The sequence below is a fragment of the Vespa velutina genome, chromosome 9, assembly GCF_912470025.1.
Source record: "Vespa velutina chromosome 9, iVesVel2.1, whole genome shotgun sequence".
Classification (NCBI taxonomy): domain Eukaryota; kingdom Metazoa; phylum Arthropoda; class Insecta; order Hymenoptera; family Vespidae; genus Vespa; species Vespa velutina.
This window is the reverse complement of record NC_062196.1, coordinates 8,207,017-8,231,039: the sequence shown is the minus strand read 5'-3', so window position 1 is coordinate 8,231,039 and position 24,023 is coordinate 8,207,017. Positions and strand designations below refer to the sequence as shown.

The 24,023-nt window shown below is 35.0% G+C and overlaps 3 protein-coding genes across 5 annotated transcripts in view; 1 reads left to right on the top strand and 2 right to left on the bottom strand.

Moving 5' to 3' along the window:
- LOC124951707 (myosin regulatory light chain sqh) overlaps positions 1–1,493 on the bottom strand; it is a 2,227-nt gene extending 734 nt beyond the window's left edge. The window contains exons 1-3 of the mRNA XM_047500511.1: positions 1,381–1,493; positions 243–443; positions 1–161 (exon numbers count right to left, since the gene is read on the bottom strand). The exon at positions 1–161 is cut by the window's left edge and continues 53 nt beyond it. Coding sequence (XP_047356467.1) covers positions 1–161; positions 243–432 — 351 coding nt within the window. The 5' untranslated portion in view covers positions 433–443; positions 1,381–1,493. The remainder of the gene's footprint in view (positions 162–242; positions 444–1,380) is intronic.
- LOC124951695 (sushi, von Willebrand factor type A, EGF and pentraxin domain-containing protein 1) lies at positions 336–23,701 on the bottom strand. 2 transcript variants are annotated; one of them, XM_047500488.1, is made up of 24 exons: positions 20,555–23,699; positions 12,605–12,722; positions 10,547–10,605; positions 8,982–9,191; positions 8,795–8,890; positions 8,359–8,481; positions 8,059–8,222; positions 7,841–7,967; positions 7,152–7,301; positions 6,900–7,076; positions 6,554–6,733; positions 6,325–6,443; positions 6,009–6,243; positions 5,696–5,869; positions 5,412–5,591; positions 5,082–5,327; positions 4,730–4,909; positions 4,446–4,619; positions 4,192–4,371; positions 3,889–3,997; positions 3,555–3,737; positions 1,882–3,421; positions 1,381–1,493; positions 336–443 (listed from the first exon to the last, which is right to left on the bottom strand). In XM_047500488.1, the coding sequence occupies exons 1-22, from the start codon at positions 20,610–20,612 to the stop codon at positions 3,319–3,321; spliced, it is 3,345 nt and encodes a 1,114-aa protein (XP_047356444.1). In that variant the 5' UTR covers positions 20,613–23,699; the 3' UTR covers positions 336–443; positions 1,381–1,493; positions 1,882–3,318. The 2 variants fall into 2 exon arrangements, with proteins under 2 accessions (XP_047356444.1, XP_047356445.1); XM_047500489.1 differs by lacking the exons at positions 336–443; positions 1,381–1,493; positions 1,882–3,421 and having other exon boundaries at positions 3,561–3,737; positions 3,903–3,997; positions 20,555–23,701.
- Positions 2,110–24,023, top strand: part of LOC124951700 — a 33,198-nt gene continuing 11,284 nt past the window's right edge. The window contains exon 1 of one of the 2 annotated variants that reach the window (XR_007101674.1): positions 2,110–2,309. The gene's annotated coding sequence lies outside the window, so the exon portion shown is untranslated. Of the gene's footprint in view, positions 2,310–4,183; positions 4,301–24,023 lie in introns of those variants that run through there. The other variant, XR_007101675.1, reaches the window with a different exon arrangement.

The window sequence follows — 24,023 nt, the reverse complement described above, 5'->3', positions numbered from 1 at the left end:
AGTGTTTTCTTCGTCGAAACAACCAAACGCATTCTTAATAACATCCTCAGGATCGGTACCTTGAAGTCTCTCACCGAATAAGGTTAGAAACATTGTGAAATTGATTGGACCAAGTGCTTCGTTCATCATAGCTTCTAAATATTCGTCAGTGGGATTCTTACCTACAAAATATATAAATACTTGATATAATATAATAGTTATTCGTTTATATATTTGCTCGAATGCAGGATTCTGTTACTTACCAAGCGAGGCAAGCATATCGTGAAGATCTTCCTTGTCTATGAATCCATCGTGATTCTGATCGATCATGTTGAATGCTTCTTTGAATTCTGCGATTTGTGCTTGATCGAACATTGCAAATACATTAGACGTTGCACGCTGTGCACGCTTCTTTGTAGTTGCCCGGCGGCCTGCTGTTTTACGGGCAGACATTTTGAGACTGACTGAAGAAAAAAAAATCATACGTAGTTACGTTAATATCATAAATTAATTATTAATAATCGAGCACAATTATACAATTTGACAAAGTTTATTTGTTAACGTGGATTTTTCTTTTTATATATCTCCTATGCGACTTTGCCAAGACACCATTATCGACGCTATTTATTTTCGGATAATTAATTCAGGAAATTTGGACGCGACCGAAATTGGGATAAAAATAATATGACTTGCACGAGCGCACGATTACGAGGGCATTAAACTCAACACTTTTTTCTCAACGCTTATCTCAAAACTTGATTCGTTTCATCCGTGAGAAAAAAAATTAATAACAAACATTTATTTTTACCTAACCATTACTTGTACTTGGAAATTTCAAATAATACGAAATAAATCATATAGGATTTTACGAAATCATATTGCGACATAAAATAATTTTCATTGAACAACTAGCACCATATTTCATTGAATTTTTAAAGAGATTAATTATATTTTATTACAAAATATTAGTCACTTCTATCATTCGTTCGTAACTATATTACTTTTTTAATCGTTATAGCAATATGTTAAATTGGATTTATACATCTGGTTCTTTTATCGCTATATACTGCACTGCATTGTCATTTTCATGCTGCTAAAGTCTCGTATAAATTTCGTTTCATCGAATGATAATACAAAATAATGGAACAAAATAATATTAGTTCAAAGACACATCAAATATTCGTTTTATTTCTTAATAATCTTGAGGCGATAAAAAAAAAAAAAATCGAAGAAACATTAAAAGATCGTATAATACGAAATAATAATGGCTGTACGAACGTATGCAGATAGAAATCTATCGTTACACAATTTTGGGATAGAAATTATATGTTTATATTGTGTTAAAAAGAATTCTCAATCGTTTGGAATATTGTAAAAATATAAGAACAAATTTTAACTTACCTGATATTAACGAGAAAAGAATACAAGAAAGGCAAAGAGCGTCGTTGAACAATATGAGTCACCTCACTCGTCACTCTGCAGTTTATTCACCACACCCGGACTACTAACGCCATCTGAAGAACCATCAGAATTTTATGGCTATGTACTTATGAAACAACGTAGTGACAACTTTTTTCGAAGGGGCTTATTATTTTTTCTTTTTAATTGCTTTTTTCTTTCTTTCTTTTTTTTTTTTTTTTTTTTTTTTTTAATCAAATGCAACAATCACGAGCTGTCGAATTTTCAAAATAATTACTTTGTAAAAAATTAATTCGAATTATCATCGTCTCAGCAGTAATAATGAATGAATAATCAACGAATTTAAATATGACGCGTCAGATAATGATTTATCAATGTTCAATTAAGACGTATGTTATTTCAGTATTTTTTTAATTTAAGAAAAAAAGAAAAATGTTTATATCGGTTGATGTATAAAGGTAAGGGTACGAAATCTTTAGTTACGATCCTGAATGGTAGTTCTTCGTTTCACCATACTTGGAACATGGTACTCTCGTTGGAAAGTTCATTACCATATTTGGATACGATCTGTTCTGATAAAATATACCACGTTAATTCTTGTTTCCATATCGAGTTTTAATAGATGGGATTTTTCGTTTTTTTTTTCTTTTTTCTTTTTTCTCTTTTTAAATGAAGAAATATAACAAACAAATTGAGTGTATGACTTTAGGATAGATAACGCCATCTGCAGCACGACGATTGAACTAAATTTCCTCGGAAATTTATTTCAAAACGTAAAACGCTTTTTCAACAGTACTTCCCGCCAATACGTTTTCGGTTTTATACGTCAAAGTGAACATTGAAAAATGAAGATCGGTGTTTGGTGTTCAGTGTTCAAGAAAGAAGAATTCTTAACTCATTTTAGCAACTTCGTACGTCCATTGATCAATTTCTAATCTACATTTATATTTAATTTTTAATTATTTTTTGCATCGTATATAACCTCTATAACCTCTATATAATTTTTATTATGCTTTTTTTTTCTTCTTCTTAATGACTGTTTTTTTTTTTTTTCTTTGTTTTTAATACTTCGTTTGGAATAAAAAAGAAAGGCCGCATTCAAAACAAACTCGTCGATTCTTTATTCGCATTTGATCGAAAAGAAAAAAAAAAAAAAAAAAATAAAAAAAAAAAACAACAAAAAACGTAATCTCGACGTACGTATAGATATATTTATACTACAACGTGTTGCTTAAATTCTATAAGAACAATGAATTCTATATAATTGGAACAATTTTATATACAGAATCATACAAATGTAATTACGTAATCGATGCTTCGAAAGTAGTCGAACGAACGATCGATTTCACTTTTTTTTTTCTGGCTTTTTTCTTATTTCTTCGAACGTTCAAACAAATTTCGGACATACGTTCGACGTTCATCGTTATTATCATTATTATTATTATTATTTTCTTTTTTTACTTTAAAAAATTTTTTTTTATAAACAAAAGGATATATATGCACTAAAAAAAAAAAAAAAAAAAAAAAAAAAAAAAAAAAAAAAAAAAAAAAAAAAAAAATGATATGAAATATATTCATAATCGTATCGTTCTTATCAATCATCGTATGGAATTCAAAATCATCGAAATTAATGTCTCTTAAACTAAACTCACTGTTTATTTACACGTATCGACTTGATATCGAATTGCGATAATATAAATAATGCGAAGGTGAATTGGGTACCCTATCACGTACCAAATTCTGAAATCCTGTACATCTAAGGTCGTAACCTTGAAATATCATTGCGTATATGTACGCAATAAAATGAAGAAAAAGCATCATCAAGGGGAGAGATTTTTCTTCGGAAATGAAAAGAGAAAGAAAAGAAAAGAAAAAAAAAGAAGAAAAAAAAATATACAGGAGGATGTTGTTTCACATAAACTATCGTACGGAGACGCCATTGATCGTAATGCCGTTTCTATTCGATATTGGTTCAGCCTCGTAATGACCTGTTCTACCGTACACTCGTCGGGTATTTCCATATCTGCAATATTATTATTATTGTTATTATTATTATTATTATTATTATTATTATTATTATTAATTTTTTTCTTACTTATTTTTTTTTAGAATAAATTAAAAAAAGAAAAAAAAATAATGACGATAATTTAACTTACCCGTACATACTGCCGCTTATGCTATACGGATTATCATAAAGACCGTCCTCCGGTACATTTTCGTACATCGTACTAGGCGTCCCATCGTTCAAGGTCGCGTAAGACATAACGGCTGCGTTTTGATCTTCCTTCCTTTCAGCCGCTTGAACGTTTTCTGTGTTCTTCACGGGTGTAGCTTTTCGTCTGAAATAATAATAATAATAATAATAATAATAATAATAATAATAATAATAATAATAATAATAATAATAATACAAGTAAATAAGTTAATTTTCTTTCTATTATTTTATTTAATCAAATTAAATCATTGTTTCGTGGAATCAACGAATCTCACAGTCTTAAGTATACCAATCCTAGGATGATCAGGATGAAGATGATAACCGCAGCTCCTATACCAACGCTCGTACCAACTCCTTGAGCTTCGGCAACTTCGTTCGTCATTACTAAACATTTATATATGATTTGTCATTATTAATAATCATTAATAATCATGTAGATATAATAGACTGACGACGTATATATATATATATATATATGCATGTATGTATGTATGTACGTATCTACACGAGCTAATATCGTGATTAATAGGAAGATGGTTCAAGGAGAGCTCCGAAATGTAAACATTGATCCAACATACGCTCGCATTTAGGTTCGTCTCCGCTCCAATAACCCGTGTCCAAACATTTCCTGAGGAAAGGTCCCACTCGTTCGAATTGTGGAAGACAGTGATACTCAGCTGCACCTCCGTAAGTAGTGGAACCATTTACTACTATCACTCTTCCGTTCTCTATCGGTCCTGGATGTTTACAATCGATAGCTAAATACAAAAATAATGCGATGATAAACATTGAGATCGAACGATCGGTTATATACGATTATTTATGTACTAACAAAAGCAAGCGGGAGTTGTGTCGCTCCAGGTACCATTTTGTAAACAAAATCTTGTTTCGTTGCCTTCCATATAGAAACCTTTTGGACAACTATAATGAGCAACACCGCCGACGCTATGAGTTGATACTTGAGTCGATAGGACACCATCCTTTTCTGGATCTCTACATCTGATTTCTATATAAAGAGATAAAGATAATTAAAGGAAATAATATTTGTGAATGATTTAATATTGACAATTTATATGACTCGTTTGAAAAACTTCCATTCGTATTCGTTATGTTTACCTCGGCAAACGGGTGTATTACCGCTCCAAGTGGCATTTTCCAAACATAATCTTCTAGCGAAACCATCCAATTCGAAGTTTCCGTCGCATTCGTAAAGTGCCGCAGCCCCATAATACGTAGCGTTCGATGTTAATGTATAACGGCCATGTTGTATTTGTTCAGGTTTTCCACAATCGACGTCTACAAAAAGATAGAACTTTGCAATGGTTTATCTCAAATACTCTTAGCTCGTATGTCTTTTTCTTTTCTTATTTACTTATATAACTATGGAGTCGCGTATGACATGTATCAAGTGTCTCGAAACGAAAAGTTAAGGCTATGTGTCGGAAAGGTATCGTGTATCGTATCTTACAGACGCATTGTGGCACCTCGCCACTCCACTTTCCATTATCCTCGCAGGTTGACAGTGGTTCTCCGACAACCTTGTAACCTCTTTCACATCTGTATTTAGCCAGTGCACCGATCTTGTAAGAAGTCGCCCCGGTATTTGAATTTTCAGCTGTCCCAGTACGTATCAATGTTCTTCCATACATTCGATCGTTTCCGGTAACCGAAAGAATACCATGCTCCGCTAAAATTGGCTCGGGACATCGAATTTCTACAAAAAGTGTTATAAGTTTATAATAAAATTGTTATTCTTTTATAAATGACATTTATATTCGATTAATCATTAAGATTTTACCTTCGCACTTTGGCGTGGCATCGCTCCATTGTCCGTTGTCCAAGCAATATCTTCTAGAAACGCCGTTCAATCGATAGTTTTTGGTGCAACCATAAGTTATTTCACTTCCAAGGTGAGTCGTACCGTTAACATATTCCACAGCACCGTTCAATACGGGTAGAACCTTGGCACAGTCTATATCTGTCGTAATAACGAGAGATTTATAACGATATATATATATATATATATAGCCCGAATGTTTGTCTTGTTTAACAGTTCATAGAACATAGGAACAAATAACTTACATTCGCAAGTAGGTACGTCTCCAGTCCATTCGCCATCCTTTCCACAAGTATGCGTTGCTTCTCCATGAAGGAGATATCCGGTCTCGCAATGGTACTCTATCACGCTGTGAACGTTTAGATCGTAACCGATGACGTAACTTCCACTTGGTACTTCCGGTTCCTCGCACGTTATCACTGTTAACATATTCCCCGATACAATTGCCTTAGTATTTTTATTTGGATCGGTCCAATTGTTTCTTTTCATTTTATTTGGATTTTCAAAAAAAAAAAGAAAAACAAACGAACAAACAAAGAAACAGACAGACAAACTTACATTCGCAGGATGGCGTATCATAACTCCACTTTCCTTCCTTAGTACATTCCTGTTTTCCTTCACCGACCAACCAATAATCATCCTGACAGGCATAAACCCCTAAACTTCCGACGGTGGTAGTGCCATTGAGAAGAGTGACAGTACCAAATTCAATTTGTGCGGGTGTTCCGCAATCGACGAAACGACATTGAGGAGCCTTGCCAGACCATTCACCTCCAATGTCACAAGTTAGAACCTTCAAAATTCGTAAAATTCGTAAGGATAAAAGCTCTGATATCGTCTCCTTTTCAGGAGGACAATCATATCGATAACTTACGTTGTCACCAAATAAGATAAATCCATTTTGACAGGAATAACTTGCCGTTGAGCCAGCTCTTCTTCCGGTTAACGCGACCAATCCACCGTTCACCTCTGGCGGTTCTGGACACCAATCGACTGGAATTTTCATCGTAGCATTTAAAAACCCGTTGTCCTTGTGCCAATCGAGTATGTTAAAGATAAGAAAGAAAGAAAAAAAAAAAAAAAAAAAGAAAAAATCTACTCACACAGACACTGTGGTTTATGTCCGCTCCAAATACCCCCGTCACCACATCTTCGTCTCGTGTCACCCACGAGCGTATAATTCTCGTTGCAAGCATAATCGGCCAATGCACCATGCGTCGTTCTGCTTTCTAATAACGTGATCACTCCGTTGTCCAGCTCGGGTAAGGGGCCACAGTCGACGACTGAAAATACGAACGAAACTCACTCTCTCCTACGTGACTTTAATTCTACAAGATTCTTTACTTATTTCTCTTCTTTCTTTTTTTTTTTTCGTCTCTTTTTTTTTTTTTTGCCTCTTTCTTTGCTTTCCCCTCGTTCCCTCCCTTACTCCCTGTTTAAGACATTTACATTTGCAGGTCGGAGGTGTGTCGCTCCAAAATCCGCTAGATTCGCAAGTACGTGTCTTCGAGCCAATCAGCATGTGACCCTCGGGACAAGTGTATTCTATCGTCGATCCTATTACTCTTTTCGTACCAATTATCGTCGTATTTTCCAATTTTTCTGGACTACCGCAAAGTGGCGGCCCTATAAAAATGATATTTTATTCGTAATACCTGTATTCGAAATCGAGAGTAATAGAAAATTTTTTAAGACACTAACTGCTTTGACAGATCCAGTGAAGGTAGTCAAGGTTACAACCAACGTCATTCCAAAGCCAACCACGACCGCCGTCCAGCACAACGCAGTTTTGCTCACCGTTGTAATTATTCGGCTGATCCTTTCCCCAAGACGGTCTCTGCACGACTTCGCCTGGAATAATAACAGGCATTCGCCATATTTATCGCGCGTTTCATATTCCTCGTCGTAGCCGTTGTCATGCATTCCAAACGAGTTTATTTCCGAAAGAAATTCTAACTTTAGCAACGTGCACCTCGACGTCTTCAATCTAACTTCCGGTTAATTTCGTCATATTAATAACTTTCACGTTCTATTTATCGATACTCGAGATTGTACGAGAGTCAGCTGATAGATCACATTGACTATTACATCAGGTATGAGCTAATACGATATTTACAAATGTAATCCTGATCATTTACCAATCAACGTCATGATAATAACGAAACAGAGCGATTCTCAGGCAACGTAATTATTCGATAATAACCGTGTCGAATCGATCGGCTTTGGACGATTCTTCCTCTCCTTCGATTACTCAACTTCGACTTCCCCGTGTCCCGATTCTCACGAATGTTCTTCGTGTATTTAATCGTGAGAAGGGAAAAAATGTGACGATTTGCCGGGGAAAATGGTAAAATGGAAAGACAAAGTTGCAACAAAATTAAGAAACTTACCGTCAACCCATCGCCAAGTTCTAGCTGTTATCAATGGTTCCTTCTGTGCTCCTATCCATACCAATTGTGTCTTCAACTTGTCTTTTCGCCTTTCTAAGTTGTTTAGAATGAATATCGGCGAAATGCCCTATAGAATAAAAAGAGAAAATTTTTTCTTAAGCAAATACAAATGTATGTAATTCGAGAGTTTTTTCGTTCGACGGAAAAATTCATTTCACCTGAAAACCATGAACCAAATCACCACCACGTGCTCGACAATAGGTTCTGGCTTCTTGAAAGGATCCACCTTTTTTTACCACGAATTCGTAACAGGTTGAATTAAATGCTGCAAGATCGGCGTCGGCAGGTGTTCCGGCACTGGCGCACCTGTCGATCGAAAATTCTGAAAAGTACAATGAAACATTAGTTTTCTTCTCGAGAAGGCTGACGAATTTCTTTTCTTCTCTTTTTTCTCTTTATTCTTTTTTTTCTTATTTTTTTTTTCTTTTTTTTTCTTTTTTTTTTTTATCGTTTCTTACCGTCAGTTGCAAAAACTTCGACTTCGCAAAGGCTCAAGCTTCCTTCCACTCCGACAAGTTGTAGGAAGACGTATTGACCGACCAAAGCTCTGGCACATACAAACGTCTTCGTAATACCCTCCTCTGCAATTATCGACTTGTCAGAATTTGATTAACGACGAGACGTTAACGATTATTTTGAAAAGAAAAGAATTATAATCTTAACTCTCATTAGATTTCTCTTTCATAATTTCATATCATTGTTAATCTCGTCAAAAGTTTCCTTCTCGTTCGAAATATTCCAACTTGTGAGAACGTTCGCATTGTCGAACGTGAACACGTCGTGTTCGTTATGTGTGTGGATGTGTGTGTGTGTGCATGTGCGTATAGTGAATTAACGAATCGAAAGCGTAAATTACAGCACCGCATACGAAACCGATATGGTATACCTACTTACCGATAGTACCGGGAAACCAAGCGCAAAGAGGATTCCGTTGTAACTCCGTGCTGCTATTACCAACTCGTATCTCGATATCCTGAAGAGGTTGATGACCTTAGGAATTAAGAACAAAAGATTTCCATTAGTTTGCAATTCGAGTGAACGGGCGAATCCGAGATCGTTTATACAGTTAATGAGTATTTACCGCAACAACCTCTCGTCGTGACTCTGACCACTTTAACGGAGTAGGGTTTAAGTAGATCGACCCTCCACCAAGGACTATGTTCGCTCAAGGTCTCTGTACATCTCTTGCCATCGTGTTCGGTACTAAGATCACCGTCATTTCCGTGTCCCGCGTTTCCTCCTCTTACTGTGGTAGATTGATTCGCTGGCTTTCGATAAGCTACATTCGTACCTGTTCGTTCGAATTCGTATTAATGAAATTTATGAAAATTAAATCTTGAAAATAATTCGATTCGATACATCGTAAACGTCTATCATTGTCTTTTATTTTCATTAATCGAATTGCCATATCGGTATTATCTCAATTATCCAATCAATTAAGTTTTATTCCAAAGAAGGATAAAAAAATTCTCGCTTTACCATAGTTGAATTTTATTAATCGCTATTCAATAGTTCTTTAATCGTTCGTAACGCCGAAAGTGTCGTCTACTTAGAATTAATAGATGAGTGCCTTGTTACCGGCAGGATGTATTTGGTAATAACGAGACGACAATTAGTTAGAGAGAGACCGGTCGACGCACGACGAAAGAAAATTTCATCATCGGGATAGTTCGAATTTTATACAGTTTTACTATCGACTTCCGCATTATTCTCCAAGTTTCCCTTACTTTATTTAGCAGTTTAACATTAAATCGAGAGAATTTCTTATGTATTACGTTTACTTTCCAAACACGTGTTCGTGTATTTATATGCGATGATGCCACGTGATTTCGATTACCGTAGATATTATAAATAAATGATCGAATTGTTTCCTAATTCTATTGAGACTTTTTTTAATTTTTTTATAACGGAGACGGATTTATCGGAGAGTTCGGGAATAATGTGTGGCGCAACAATCGCGATTACAAATTCCTATTATAATCTCGATATATCTCTTTTTATACTTCGAAGGGAAAGTCTCTCGTGGAAACCGGAAGTATTTTTTCACACGACACGAACGATCAAGAAAAAGAAGAGGAAGAAAGAAAAGAAAAAAGAGAGGGGGGAAGGGAATGCAGGGAGAGAAAGAGAGAGAGAGAGAGAGAGAGAGAGAGAGAGAGAGAGAGGAAAAAGAAAAAACAGTAACAGGATGCCTCCTCCTTTCGAATCGATCAACCGATGTTAATTGTTCCAATAATGAAAGTAGGAGTGTTAAAGTTCGACATTGGGGCAACGTCGATAATAAAAATGTGATCGCTTTCTATGTAAAAAAAAAAAAAAAAAAAAAAAAAAAAAAAAAAAAAAAAAGAAAAAACAAAAAAGAGAAAAAAGAAAAGAAAGGACGACAGCGAAAGTTACGAAAGGAGAGTCGTCCGATTGGCATTTTAAGACGGGCGAAATTCGATTTCGTTTTCTTCGATCTAAAATCCGCTTGCTCCTTCGAAAGGGTTCAATGACCCCTTCAAGCGAGTCTCTTCTTCTTCTTCTTCTTCTTCTTCGGGTCTCTCTGACTTTTGACGATCGTCCGAGAGAAAGTTGGCCAATACGAAATCGAGCGAACCAAAAAGGAATGACAATAATTATCAAACGTCGTATATTAATACTCACCACAAAACGGTAAATCGCCTTGCCATTTTCCTCGGCTACCGCACGTAAGCGTATTAGTGCTGAAAAAGAAGAAAGATGAAAAAGGAATAACTAAAAGGAAAAAATGGAAAAATTAAAAAAACGATAAAAAGGTATTACGATTGAAGAAGAAAACGAAAAACAAAACGTTTATTATATAAAGTCTTCAATCGAAATTAGATAGAAGATAGAATTGTACCGCAAATGCAAGAATAAAAGAAAATAGAAAATTTTCAATTGGAGGGGATAATTTTGGGAAGCAGGAAATTGAAAAAAGGAAAAAAAAAAAAAAGATAAAGAAAAAAGAAATGAAAAAAGATTACTCTTAGGAATACTAGTTTGTCGGGAGATGCAATTTTCTGATTAAATAGAAAAACATGTAGGCACAGCCTGGATTAGTAGTTCTGCATTCCAGAATATCAACCATTTTACGTACTGTTACTAACTTCTATGTACGAAACGATAGGCTCAGACTTTTAATTCTGTAATTAATTGGACGAACGAACAAACGAGTCTAACTGAACGAAGTCAGTCGGTTTTTAGATTAGTCGGATTCTATGGGGTTGTTTAACACCACCTGTGACGACCAATGGACGTAGAGTCACAGGTGGACAGACAACTCTTAATTACCAATTAAAAATCTAACCGTTACTCCGGGAGTACGTGACAAGGGAATAAAAACTGAGAGCACGTTCATAGATATATCCGTCTCCTCATTCAAAGAGGTAACTATGATTATGTTGATAGTATGAAAGAGACGAGAGAAAGCCAGTAGTAGGTCGTAGCAGCATCGATAATTCCCCCCCATGCTCGAACGAAACTTCGAGGTTCCACTCGGTTTGCATTCTTACGCATGTTACTAACGTCGAATATGTATATAACAGAAGAACAACAGAGAATAGAACGTTGTCTCGATCGAGCGTGACGTCACATTTCCGCTGGCTAGACTTCATTAGACAGTTCTTCACAGATGTTATTTATGATAATAAAAAGGTTGGATATCTTAATGAAAGAGAAAAGAAGAAAGAAAAAAAGAAAAGAAAGGAAAAGAAACTACATAAGATGTCGGAGTGAAAAATAAAAATGATCGAAACCCCATTGGATTAATCCAATGGGAAATGTCTTAAAATATTGCGTAAAAATTTCAAAAATAGTTCGATAAAATGTTACGAATTCGTGCGAACCGGAATAACTAAAAGGTGGTATTACTTGTTCGTTAACGTACATGATTAGGCTCGTTAAGATTGCTGCTCCCTTTTAATTTCTCTTCGGTTTAATTACCGTCATGATCCCCTTACGATCGGATTCGTATTTAGTCGAAAAAAAATCTATGTCGACGTTTTTAGACCTTATTTAGAATCGAGCACGCATCCGATGGTTAACCTTTTACGATTGATTTTTCTAAAATCCCTCGACGGCCATCAATGTTTCTTGATAATAACGTTTCAATTTTACGATTACCCAGAGTATAGATCGATATAGTAAACGATATTCTCGCTTTCTCGGAAAGAATCTCGATGATCTCGTCTCACGATAGAGAAATTACGAGGAAAGCATAGGAGAGGGGGGGGAGACCCTATTTTTTCTTTTATTTCTTTTTTGTTTTCGTTTTTCTTTTTTTTTTTTTTTTTTTTTCTTTTTTAAGAGAAATTCATCCGATAGAAAATTTTTAATTATCGCCTAACTCGTAGCGTTCCCATTTTCTCGGATGAGCGCCGAACGTCCTGAACGTTTACCGTTAGTCTTCGAGCATGCTAATAATTCCTTTTCTTGAGTTCACTCGAGTCAAACGAGGCAAATCTGCCGTTTATTCTTCGTGAGTGTCATCGTGCAGGAATTTAAAGAGCACTTTTTTCTCTCCCTCTCTCTCTCTCTCTCTCTCTCTTTTTTTTTTTTCTTTTCTTTTTTTTTTTTTTTTTTTTTTAACCGTCACGTATTAGTCACGCCCGCAACTACGAGCGTGTTACTCTTTCACAGAATTAAAATCTTTTCTCATAGGATGTACAATTGATCGATTTATATTCGTAACGAATGACTTACCCGAATAATTCGTATCCAGCATCACAAGTGTATTTCGCTATGGTGCCTACTGTTGAGGATTCGTCGGACAGTGACACTTTGGCGTTCATCGGCACAGCAGGATGACCGCACTTCAATCCTGCAATCGAGAAAATTACAATAGTTTAGTCGACGCGAACAGGACTCCAGGGTATATTAGAGTCTAATAAAAATATCGAATTGTCTTCCGGCAACCGTTTATTATACCCCTAGCATATTCTACAAAATTGTTTTCCAGAAACCGTACCATCGTTCGATCTTCTATTGTGTTCTCCATGCACTACTGAAATACCTTTCGAATTGTTTTAACGTATTATTAATAATCCGATCGAATTGTATATATTAAGAATATTTCCCGATCTTACATTACTTCCTTTTTATTTCATGGATCAACGTGGATTATTATCAGCATAAAAAAAAAAAAAAAAAAATTCATTAACATTAGCTCTTGTGTTAATTAATTTTTTGTTTGCTTATTGTTTTTTCTTTTTTTTCTCTTTTTTTTTTTTTTTTTTTTTTTTTTTTTTTTTTAATAGAAGGATTTTAACGATTCGAGTACGAAACTAAACATAATTGTTTGATAAAATTTCTTCACGTGCATTTCAAGATCAAAATCTTATGACGAGTGTGTGTGTAAGAGAGAGAGAAGGACCGATTTAAATGTGAAATCTTGATAATTATAGCAATCTTTTTTCAATTATCTTTGAAATTAACGCATACAAAGATAAAATTAATTAGCTTTGAATAGTACAAAATGTTTTGACCGAATTTATACGAAAATATTTGTATACTATCGTTAAATCAAAGACCGGAAATAATCCCATCGTTGTCTCGTTCTTTTCCCTTTCCCTAACACTTAACATTATCCACGTCCGTTTCTCGCGATCATTACTTTTTTTTCTTTCTTTCTTTTTTTTCTTTTTTTTTTTTTTTCTTTTTTTTTTTTTTACTGTCAAACGTGTCAGGGACGTCGAATCTTCTCATTAACTAGTAAAAAAGAAAAAGGGGGGAAAAAGAAAAAGAAAAAAGAAAAGACCGAGTTCATCATGGAACCTTCGTATAATTCTACGAGAAAAGCGAGGACTATGTTCGAACGACTAGTATAGTTAGATTAGCCTTGGACGCTATCCCACGCGAATTCCACCATTTGAATTCCACGACGAGGACGCGTTTCTCGTCTCTTAAATGTCTCGATGATCTTTTTTTTTTTTTTTTTTTTCTTTTGAAAATAATTGGAAACGTTGATATGCTATTAAAGAAGTGCGTAAGTACTATGATCATGCGAGTTGTTAAGTCAAGCGAAGCGTGTCACGATTGAAAAGTTACTAAATCGAGGAAAAATAATTATTTGGGGATAAATGAGAACACCTTATAAGTCAAGGCTTGAGAAATTTTTTTTTTCAACGGAGCGAGAGGAGGGGACGGGGAAAAGTCAACGATAGCGTATAGAATGAGACAAACGGTGATGGAAAAAAGAAAAACGCAACATGGCACGCGCCATCAGCAGCCTGTAATTCATAGGTCCAGACATATGTTTCTACGTATATACCTATTTATATACATTGGTATAACGCGTGTGTGTTAAAGTACTCTTACTACGCACGGAAACGAATAACATATGGCAATGTGAAATTCTTCTCGCAGTCTTTCTTTTTAATTTTTTCTCATTGAGAAAGACTAAGTAAGAAACGTTAGAAAAATAGTAATGGTAGGTTTGTCGTTTGGTTTGGTATAGAACCAAACTCGGCTGGCACGATTTTCAATTGACTATTTACGATCCGCTTTAATGGATGTGCACGTGGATTTGAAAACTCTTAGCATTGAAAGAATCAGGGAGATCGTGGAAACTTAGATAAGGTGTATGGTTTAAAGTTTCACTCGTGGGATCGTATATATTTTATTTTTCTTCATACATATGTGTCTATATATATATATATATATATATATATATATATATTTTTTTTTTTTCATTACGAAAGAAAGATGAAATATATACGATTTCACGATCATATATATATATATATATATATGTATGTATGTATGTATGTATGTATGTATGTATGTATATTTTTTGCTCTTAGAAATATTATGGTGATAAAACTTTCTTTGGATATTAGATCGGTTTTTTCTTTCTTTTTCTTACTAATCATTTAATGGTTAATTTTTTTGCTCTCACGAACCTTAACATCTTCAGGGTGAAAGCATCCGTTATTCCTTGGACCGGGACTTCAATTCTCCAAGAGAATTCTACTTCTCATAACGACAAAGCCTATATAACTGCTCGCCTTTTCTGCGTGCGAACGATTTAATTAATGCGCTCGTGTGTGGACGTTTACGAGAAGAGCTTTGAGTTTCACGTAGAAAGAGGTAGATTTTAAACGTACGATTTTATTTAACCGGATGGAGATAACAGCGTTGAGAGAAATATCTTTAACGGTATATCGTTGAGAATACTTTTGAAAGTAATATGTAGATATTTATAAAATGGCAATATTATCAATAATAATTTACTTTTCTATATAGATCAATTTGTTCGCTTTTAATAAATAATAATTTTTCCTTAAGAAATGATAGGTCAAAAAAAAGAAAGAAAAAAGAAAAAAGAAAAAAAGAAAAGGAATGATACACCTTAAATGGCAATATTATAAATAATAATCCACTTTCATATTTAAATTATATCATCGACCTTTGATAACTAATAGTTATTTACTGAGAAACGATGAATTTAAAAAAAAAAAAAAAAAAAAAAAAAAAAAAGACAATATTATAAATAACAATTTACTTTCGTATTTAGATGTGATCGTTCACTTTTAATAACTAACAATATAAGTAATTGATCTTTGATAGATACATTTATACGTTTACACAGTAATAAATAATAATTTATTTGTTTAAATATTTAAATTATATCATTTATCTTTAATGATTAATAATTATTCATTAAGAAAATATCGATCTTTCGATTTGATATGTCATCGTTGAAATTAATGAAGGAATCATCTTCGGTAAGGCACCAGAGAAAACCGGTCGATGTTTTTCCAGGTAGATCGCCGATGTCTTCTCGTTCACAGAAGGTTGGCGTCTTTGGCATTCGCTCTTCGTCTCACGGGTCTGGGTCACTCGGTAATAAAACCTCAAAGCCGAAATAACGGTATTCGATGGCGTTGCTTGGTATCAGGAATAACACCGGTCTGAAGACGTAAGCCAACCGTGTTCTACTACGATACCGTATAGCTCTTTTCGTATTCAGATTCTTAAATAGGAAAGTATTGTCTTAGTACGAATGTTACAATCGATTTGTCGTTCGTACTTCGTGAAAATATATTCTTTCTTTTAGTTTTTCCCTTCTTTTTCTCGTGGTTTTTTTTCTTTTCTTTTCTTTTCTTTTCTTTTCTTTTCTTTTTCTTCTTTTTCCTTATTTTTTTGTAACTCCTTTATCTCGAGGATTATATTCATCGTTCTTATCTAATTAATGAAGGGATCTTCTTGCTAGTGGCTGGTGGAAATTATTTTGTAATCTACACGGTGCATAAATCCGCGGGCGTGTTGGTTGGCCAATAACGTGGGTATATAATCGAGTTGTATACAACAAGTTGAATCGTTTGAACGTATGTATTTACGGTATTATGTATATGTATTATGTGTATGTATATGCACAGGAACGATCGTCGAGGAAGTTAGAAAGTGGGCGTGTCTTTTTCTGATCAATCGCGAGAGCGAGAAGGAGAGAGGAAGAAGTCATCGAGGTCGATACACTAGGAGTTTAGTTCGTTACAGTCGGAAGAACTTATCAGATAGCTTGGTAATCGTCTCTGTAATTATTCTAACATATATGCGTCAGGTTAAATATCCTTGGTTTTCAATTAACTCGATCTCTCACGATAAATCGTTATTTTTTTTTCTTTCTTTTTCTTTTTTTCGTTCTTTCCTTTCTTTCTTTTTTTCTCCCCCTTTTCTTTTCTTTACCTTTCTTTTTCTTTCTTTTCTCTTTATTTTTTTTTTCTCCTTTTTTCTTCCTCTACTTATTTATAATTGATTGCAATTAACGAGAATAAATTAAGGAGTTATTTTCAAACGATCACGATATCTCTTTACCATTTATCGTTAATGATCTATCTTTATTCGTTTACGATCGTGAAGGAATAAGATAGATGGTACTTATCGATATTTACCGATTGTTTCTCGAATGTCTAATTTCGACTAAGGTAATCGTCCGAGAAGTTACGTGACTTCAGCGCGTTTGCGTAAATGCGACGCCACCGAGAGCGAACTTTACTGCCTTCGGAGACAGCGAATTGCGTCGAAGAAAACCGGTTGATATTTTTTTTTTTTATCTTTCTCTTTTTTACTTTTTTTTTTTTTTTTTTTTTTTTTTTTATCTTTGTACACCTTACTCCTCCTCCGATACTTTTTGGGAAGAACTGACTTCTCTCTTCTTGATTTGTTTTTAATCGGTAATTAAATGTCATACCGATTTTCGGAGTTTCGCGAGGTCTCTTAAGAGAATCTTTGGATCTTTAAAATCGTCATGTCGTTTAAAGTCTCTTTCTCTTTAAGATCGTCGTTTTAAAGTCTGTGTGTCTTCTTTATATCATGTTTCTTAATCCATTATACCACAGCCGGCATTTCGTAGAACATATACACGTCAGGTTTCTGACTTACGACATCTTTTTACACCTAGCTTGGCGCGTTCTCGAGAAAGAAAAGAAAAAGATAGTTGCGAAATATATATATATATATATATATATATATATGTATATATATATACATATGTAATCTATATATTGCTGCAGGTCGATCCGGTTTTGGGCTTCGTACAAATTAAAACAACCTTTTTAGAATAACAATCGAGCCGGCTTTTTCTCGATGACGTTGTCCTGTAGAAAGCACGTGACTAGAAATAAGAACCCATAGGAGGAACTCATTTCTTTTTCTTTTTTTTTTTTTTTCCCCTTCCCCTAAAGGAATAATTTATACAACAAAAGATTGGAACGCGTTCGTACGATAAGAAAACCGAGTGATCCGATAGATCACTTTTTCTATTTCTTGCCTAGTTTCAAGGATATCCTATCTAATTGCGAGAAATCGAGTTGCTATAAAAAAAAAAAAAAAAAAAAAAAAAAAAAAAAAGAGAGAAAAAAAAGAAGAAGAAAAAAAAAGTAAAGAAAAAATAAAAAAGGAACAAAAAAAAAAGCGATATTCCTCGGTTTGATCTAAATTTCACCTGTGTTATAATATATTATTAGGTATAGTAAAATAGTCTATTGAAGGCTCCGCCCAGAACGCGTGCACGTTCTTACGGGTTTCACATTCTCTGATTGCATTTTGCCCGGTTAAATGTTACCGCTGTCCCAGCCGACATCATTCGTGTCTCTCTTTCTCTCTCTCTCTCTCTTTCTCTTTGTATGGCTATCGATATTCACCACGTGCTTCTCGTTTCCTCACGTCCAGTTTTGAGAGAGGGAGTTAGGAAGAAAACTCCACCTACGCTCTCTACCAGACCTTACCAGAGCTTAAGAGTCTTTCCTTTCGCCCTTTTCATTTCTCTCAATGGATCTAGCAGTTGTTATAAGTATATATATATATATATATATATATATATATATATATATATATATGTGCACATATATGTATCTATCGTCGGAATCGAGAGACCAGCCAAGTTGACCTCGACGCCCTCGTAATTCGAAGCGTTCGGACTCGATCGCCACGATCGAAACCGTGCGAAAGCACGATTTTCTGTCCTTTGTAGACACACATACACACATACACATTTGTAGAATATATATCATAGCAAAATTAAATGGGAATCCATTAGGTTACATGCATGTGCTCACAATATGTTAACCATCCAACCTTCTCTGGATTTTAAAGCAAACGTAGAAAGTACTCGAGGTTCTGGTAACTATCGACGATGATCATTGTGTAATTTTCACTGGGAAACCGAATTACACTACATTTTATAACAAAATGGTAATCTCGAACGATTACGGATTTCAACGTCGCGTTTAGGATCTTTGAATTATTAGACTCTTACGAGGACTTTCGATGAAAGTTGGATACAATCGTTGAATCGTTAATAAAATATTTTACATTGGAATATAGCCAATTCGTACTTTCACGAATGTTCAATTTTTCGTCGAAAATTGTACGACATTATGATATCGAATGGATTTACCAAAGTTTAGAAATTTCACTCTGTCCTTTGTCACAGAGTTAAATTGTTTTTTTTTTTTTCTATTTTATGCTTTCCTTTTTATTTTCTTCATATTTATTTATTTTCTTTTATTTTCTTTCTATCCTCAAAATGTAACAATTAATTCATACATTATTTCTTAACACGAACGAGATCTCGCGTAAAAGCTTACTCTTCTTCTTTTCAATTTTACTTTTAGAGAGTTGGATTGTCGCGTGACTCGAATGAGTATAGCCTTAGCGGAAAAGAGTTTTGCGTTTATTATCGGTTGTTACGAGTCAACAATCCACAACAACGATCATTTTCATCCTTAATCGAAACTTTTCGAATTATAATTATAAGTTAAACGCGTGATCCATATGAAGTATAATAAGCGTTCGATTAACGAATAAATCTTGATCGACCAACAATATAGTATACTATTTAAATGCGTTTCATAGAGAAGAAATTTTGCTTTCGATTCGCTCTCGTTGAGATTTTAGTTACGGTAATACTTGCGTTATAAGTTTCCTATGAAAGTTGCCTAACGAATATCTAATATCACCGATCTAAGATATGACATAACGCGTTTCGATCGATGAACGCGGAGAAGTCGATACGAACGACAAAGAATATCTATTTGTTTATCTGATAACAATGGTAATCGATATATTCCAAAGCTTTTTCTAATTAGCCAATAATTGTACAAAGTAATAGTAGATTAACTGTTAATTATTTTTTTGTATATTTAAATATCGAACGAGTTTCACTTTTGTCGGTTTCGCGAGAAATGGGGTTCAAATTGTATTCGAACTCAGGTTACGAAGGGAACAGGTGGACGAAGAAGGGTTCACCAACCAACCCTGTTTCCTGTTTTGCCGAAGTAGGCCAGTCCATATATGAAAAAGATCGAGAAATAGGATCCTTTGTTTTAAAAAAAAAAAAAAAAAAAAAAAAAAAAAAAATCATACAAGACTATTTCCATTGGTTCCAATATTGTTTTTTGGATAGAAAAAATGTGTGTGTGTGCGTGTGCGTGTGTGTGTGAGAGAGAGAGAGAGGGAGAGGGGGGAGAGAGAGAGAGAGAAAGAGAGAGGATCAGCGTTTTATTTATAAGCGGATATATACCGGGTGACCTCGAGACACCAGAAAATCGCCGAGGACAAGAACGAAGTAGGCGGATACCTGTTTTGTTAGCTTACACTCCTTTCTTCGTCCCCCAGGGACAAAGCATGGCCATTTTTAATAGAAACATTTGTCAAAAGCTTTTACGAATGGATCTTTTTTTATTTCTCTCACTCTCTTCGAAACGATCGAAGAGATACGATCGAGCGAGCACCGAGAGAACAGAGCAGGATCCACGCACCCTTGCTTTCGATTTGCATTTTGTCGAGATCGATTGTTAACGATAATAATAGATACGTGAAAAGGTGTTACATTGAAATAATAATAATAATAATAATAATAATAATAATAATAATAATAATAATAATAATAATAATAATAATAATAATAATAATAATAACAATAAAGAAAGACGAAAAACAAAAAAAAGAAAACGAAAGATCTCGTTAATCCATTTCTTCGTTAAAAAATATTTCATATATTTTGTTATAATTTTCATTATCCTGTAATAGAAATTTGATTTTGTCCTTTCAAGTGTGATGCGCGTACAAGGTAGATAAGTGTTTACTTGGGATCTAAAAAAAAAAAATGGAAAAACGAAAAAAAAAAAACATTATGTAAAACATACGTGCCTTGAGCCGCGACTATTATTCCCACGAGGGGTAAAAGGATCTCGAACGCCAAGATCATTCTTCTCTAGCGTCGAGGAGTTTGCAGGATCGCATTGACGATTGGCACCGGCCTCAAACGTGTTAACGAACAAATCAGGACTCACGATGATCGGTCTTGGAACTCTTGGGGAGCACTCGGTAGTATCACGGGTAGCACGGAAAACTTTCACGAGAGGTTTCTGAGCCAGTGGCGTACCAAGAGACTTGAAAATGTCTCGATGACGTAGCAGGATAGGCTTGAAGTCGAAGGATGTTCGAAACGACTCTATGATACTTTTTCCTTTCTTTTTTCTTCTCTTTTTTTTTCTTTCTCTGTTTCTTTTTTTTCTCTCTCTCTCTCTCACACACACACACTCTTTCTCTCACTCTCTCTCTCTCTCTCTCTCTCTCTCTTACTCTTTTTTTTCACTTGTTTCTCTCGTCTCAAATCACTTTCCTTTCATCGCACAATTACGAAACTCTCAAAAATCTCCTTCACCAGACATCGAAATCGCCGTTCTCGTTCTCCACGAGCTTTTCTCATGGCAGGCCGACTAATAACAAAGATTATTTCCTTTGAAGTTGGACACCATCTGTCAATGAATCGATTAGAAAACGACTACTTGTTGAGTCGCACTCATGATCCTCTCGTCTACTCAACTTCACCGTTTCCCTTTTCTTCTTTCTCGAGCGTATCGCGTACACCCTGTACGCTCTAATTCGAGCGAAAGCGCGGGTCTTTTCCAAATGTTATTATTATACGAACGAAGGTTCGGGGTTCTCTCGTTTTTCCTTTTTTTTTTTGGTTTGTTTTTGTTTTGTTTCGTTTTTCTTTCTTTTTTTTTTTTTTCTTTTTTTGGTAAAATAAATTTTTCAAACGAACTTTTGTATACGAGCCCCTTTTAGGAAGTAAACAAATCGATTACGATATTTTTGACGACATTTTTTTAAACTCTCTCGTTTTATTTTCTCCGGTATTACGCGGCTCGCGACGACGATCCGTTCCCTTCACTGGCCGATCGTCGAATGTCCGGGGCCCGAGGCCCTCTATCGTCGCCACGACATAATGAAAGTCCCGTGTGGCGCGCGCCAACTCCAATCTCATGCCTTGCCGGTCGCTCGCTAACTATTTTACAATATTCTCAAACCATTTCATTCTATATATCTATATGTATATATGTATATATATATATATACATATATATATATATAATATATTGATACTCGATATCTTTGATATACTATTCATTTAATTTAACCTTATAAACGTTTTCTTTATTTTACTATTTTCTTCCGGTTGATAAAAATTGAACGATCGATGATAAATAGAGATACAATCGATTATGCCGATTTATTAATCAATACTTAGATATTATAAACTTCTACGGTGATAGTACACGACCTCGGATCAGACGAGCTCTCCTTCAGCGAAACTCGCTGGTTACGCAAGAGAGCAGCAGGTTCGATGAAATATCATGTCTTGTTGCATTACATTTTTTCTTTTTTTCTTTCTTTTTTTTTTCATTTTCTTTTTATTTCACTTTTGTTTTATTTGCTTGCTTGTTTCTTATTTTAAAGAGAAAAAGAAAAAAATGAGAAGAAAAAATAACGAATAGGAGAAATCTTATGGACTTTTGTATCTTTTTTTTTTTTTTTTTTTTTTTTTTATTTTTTTGATCCCTCTCCCCGAAGAAGAAATCGTACGTTCGTTGGATCGTCTCGATCTCTTACATGTAGCGAGGTGAACTTGCCCTTGTAAATCTTCCATAACGACAAGTTAGCTGTCCGGTACTCTATCGTTTTATTCCACATTGCCTTCTTATTCCCGTCCGATCTCGATCGGTAAGCGATACTTCCATAATCGGGAAATAAGTAGAGTTAGATATACAGGGACCAAGGTATAACAGTATATCCTAGACACAACTGGACCGGATCGAAAAATCACTACCAACGACCGATCGACCCGCTTAAAGTGCATAAGTTAAAATTAAAGAGAACCGGTTTTCCTTTGATATCGCCTGTCTTAGCTAAACAGATATCTAGCTCGAAAATGTAGCTCACTCGCGCGATCTACATCCCCATATTTCTAGGATATAGACATTATCTTTTCTTTTTGAAAGAAATTATTCCTAGTAGTTAGTAATTAGTATTCTAGATAATTTTCGTACCCAACGATTCGTATTCGAAACTCTACGTTTAAACATTTTCTTTCGTAAATGCGAGCATAAATTGTTTACCATTGTTTACCACGTTAAAATGCGAAAGTAGAAGATTACTGCTATTGTTAGAAATATACCTGGGGAAACGAGATTGGATGATTGTAAAATGTAAAAGAGAAAGAACATACATCATTTCATTTTTCTTTAATCAAACAACGGACCATTTTACCATAGATAATAGTCGTAAACAAAAGGATTGTATTTAACGTCGTATTAACTAACCAACGTCCACTGCACAACAGTGGTAGGATAGCCGTCTGTTTACGCTCGAGTATATAACATGTTTTCTAGTTCGCAAAATGTGGCTGCCGTTTTCGCGGCCATAGTCGTCGTTGCACTTCGTTCGCGACTTGATCGTCTCGGAAAAAAGGGTCGATTGTGGTCAGTGACGGTGAGTTTTCTTCTTTCACGGGACTCTGATGGTTAGCCTATAAGATTACACTGGCTTTACCGTTAAGTCCACTCTTCTCCCTACTCTTTGCCTTTCGATCGACACTATATCCCCTCCATTTTAAATGTTCGCGCTCTTTTCTTGGGCCTCTTTTACTCCCACTCTATCCCTTCCTCTTACTCCCCTCCCTCTCTCTTTCTCTGTCTTGTTTTTGCTTACATTGAAGGAGATATATTATAAAAAAGACTCGCCGATTTTACACCTTGCATTATTTTATGGATTATTACATTTCTCTCTCTCTCTCTCTCTCTCTCCCTGTCGCGCTCTCTATCTCTCTTTTTTCTTTCTCTTTCACTCTAACCTCCTTTTGTCTTTCCCTTCTCTAGCAATTGTTGCTCCGCGACTTTTTTTTGTATCAATCGACGTCACTACACGCTTAAGCCCCTTTCACCTCGAACAAGGCCCACCTTCTTATTCTCCCTTCTTTCTCTCTCTCTCTCTCTCTCTCTCTCTCTCTCTCTCTCTCTCTCTCTCTCTCTCTCTCTCTCTCTCTCTCTTTCCACCTATTTCTTTTCTCTCTCTTGTTGCAAGGAGAAGCGAAAAATATAAATAAGCAAATACAAGACATTTTAACGTTCAATAAAGGAGAAAAAGAGAGGGTGTGAGGAACGGAGACTGGTTCTACTATTTTTCTGTGTTTCTCTTTTTCTTTCTCTTTTTTTCTTCCTTTACCTTAACCAATTTCAAATTTTAAAGGTTACACTCGGTTAGTTACTCTGATCGTATTATTTAATTCACCACGTGGACTATTAATTGTCACCATTAAATATGTCGTTTGACT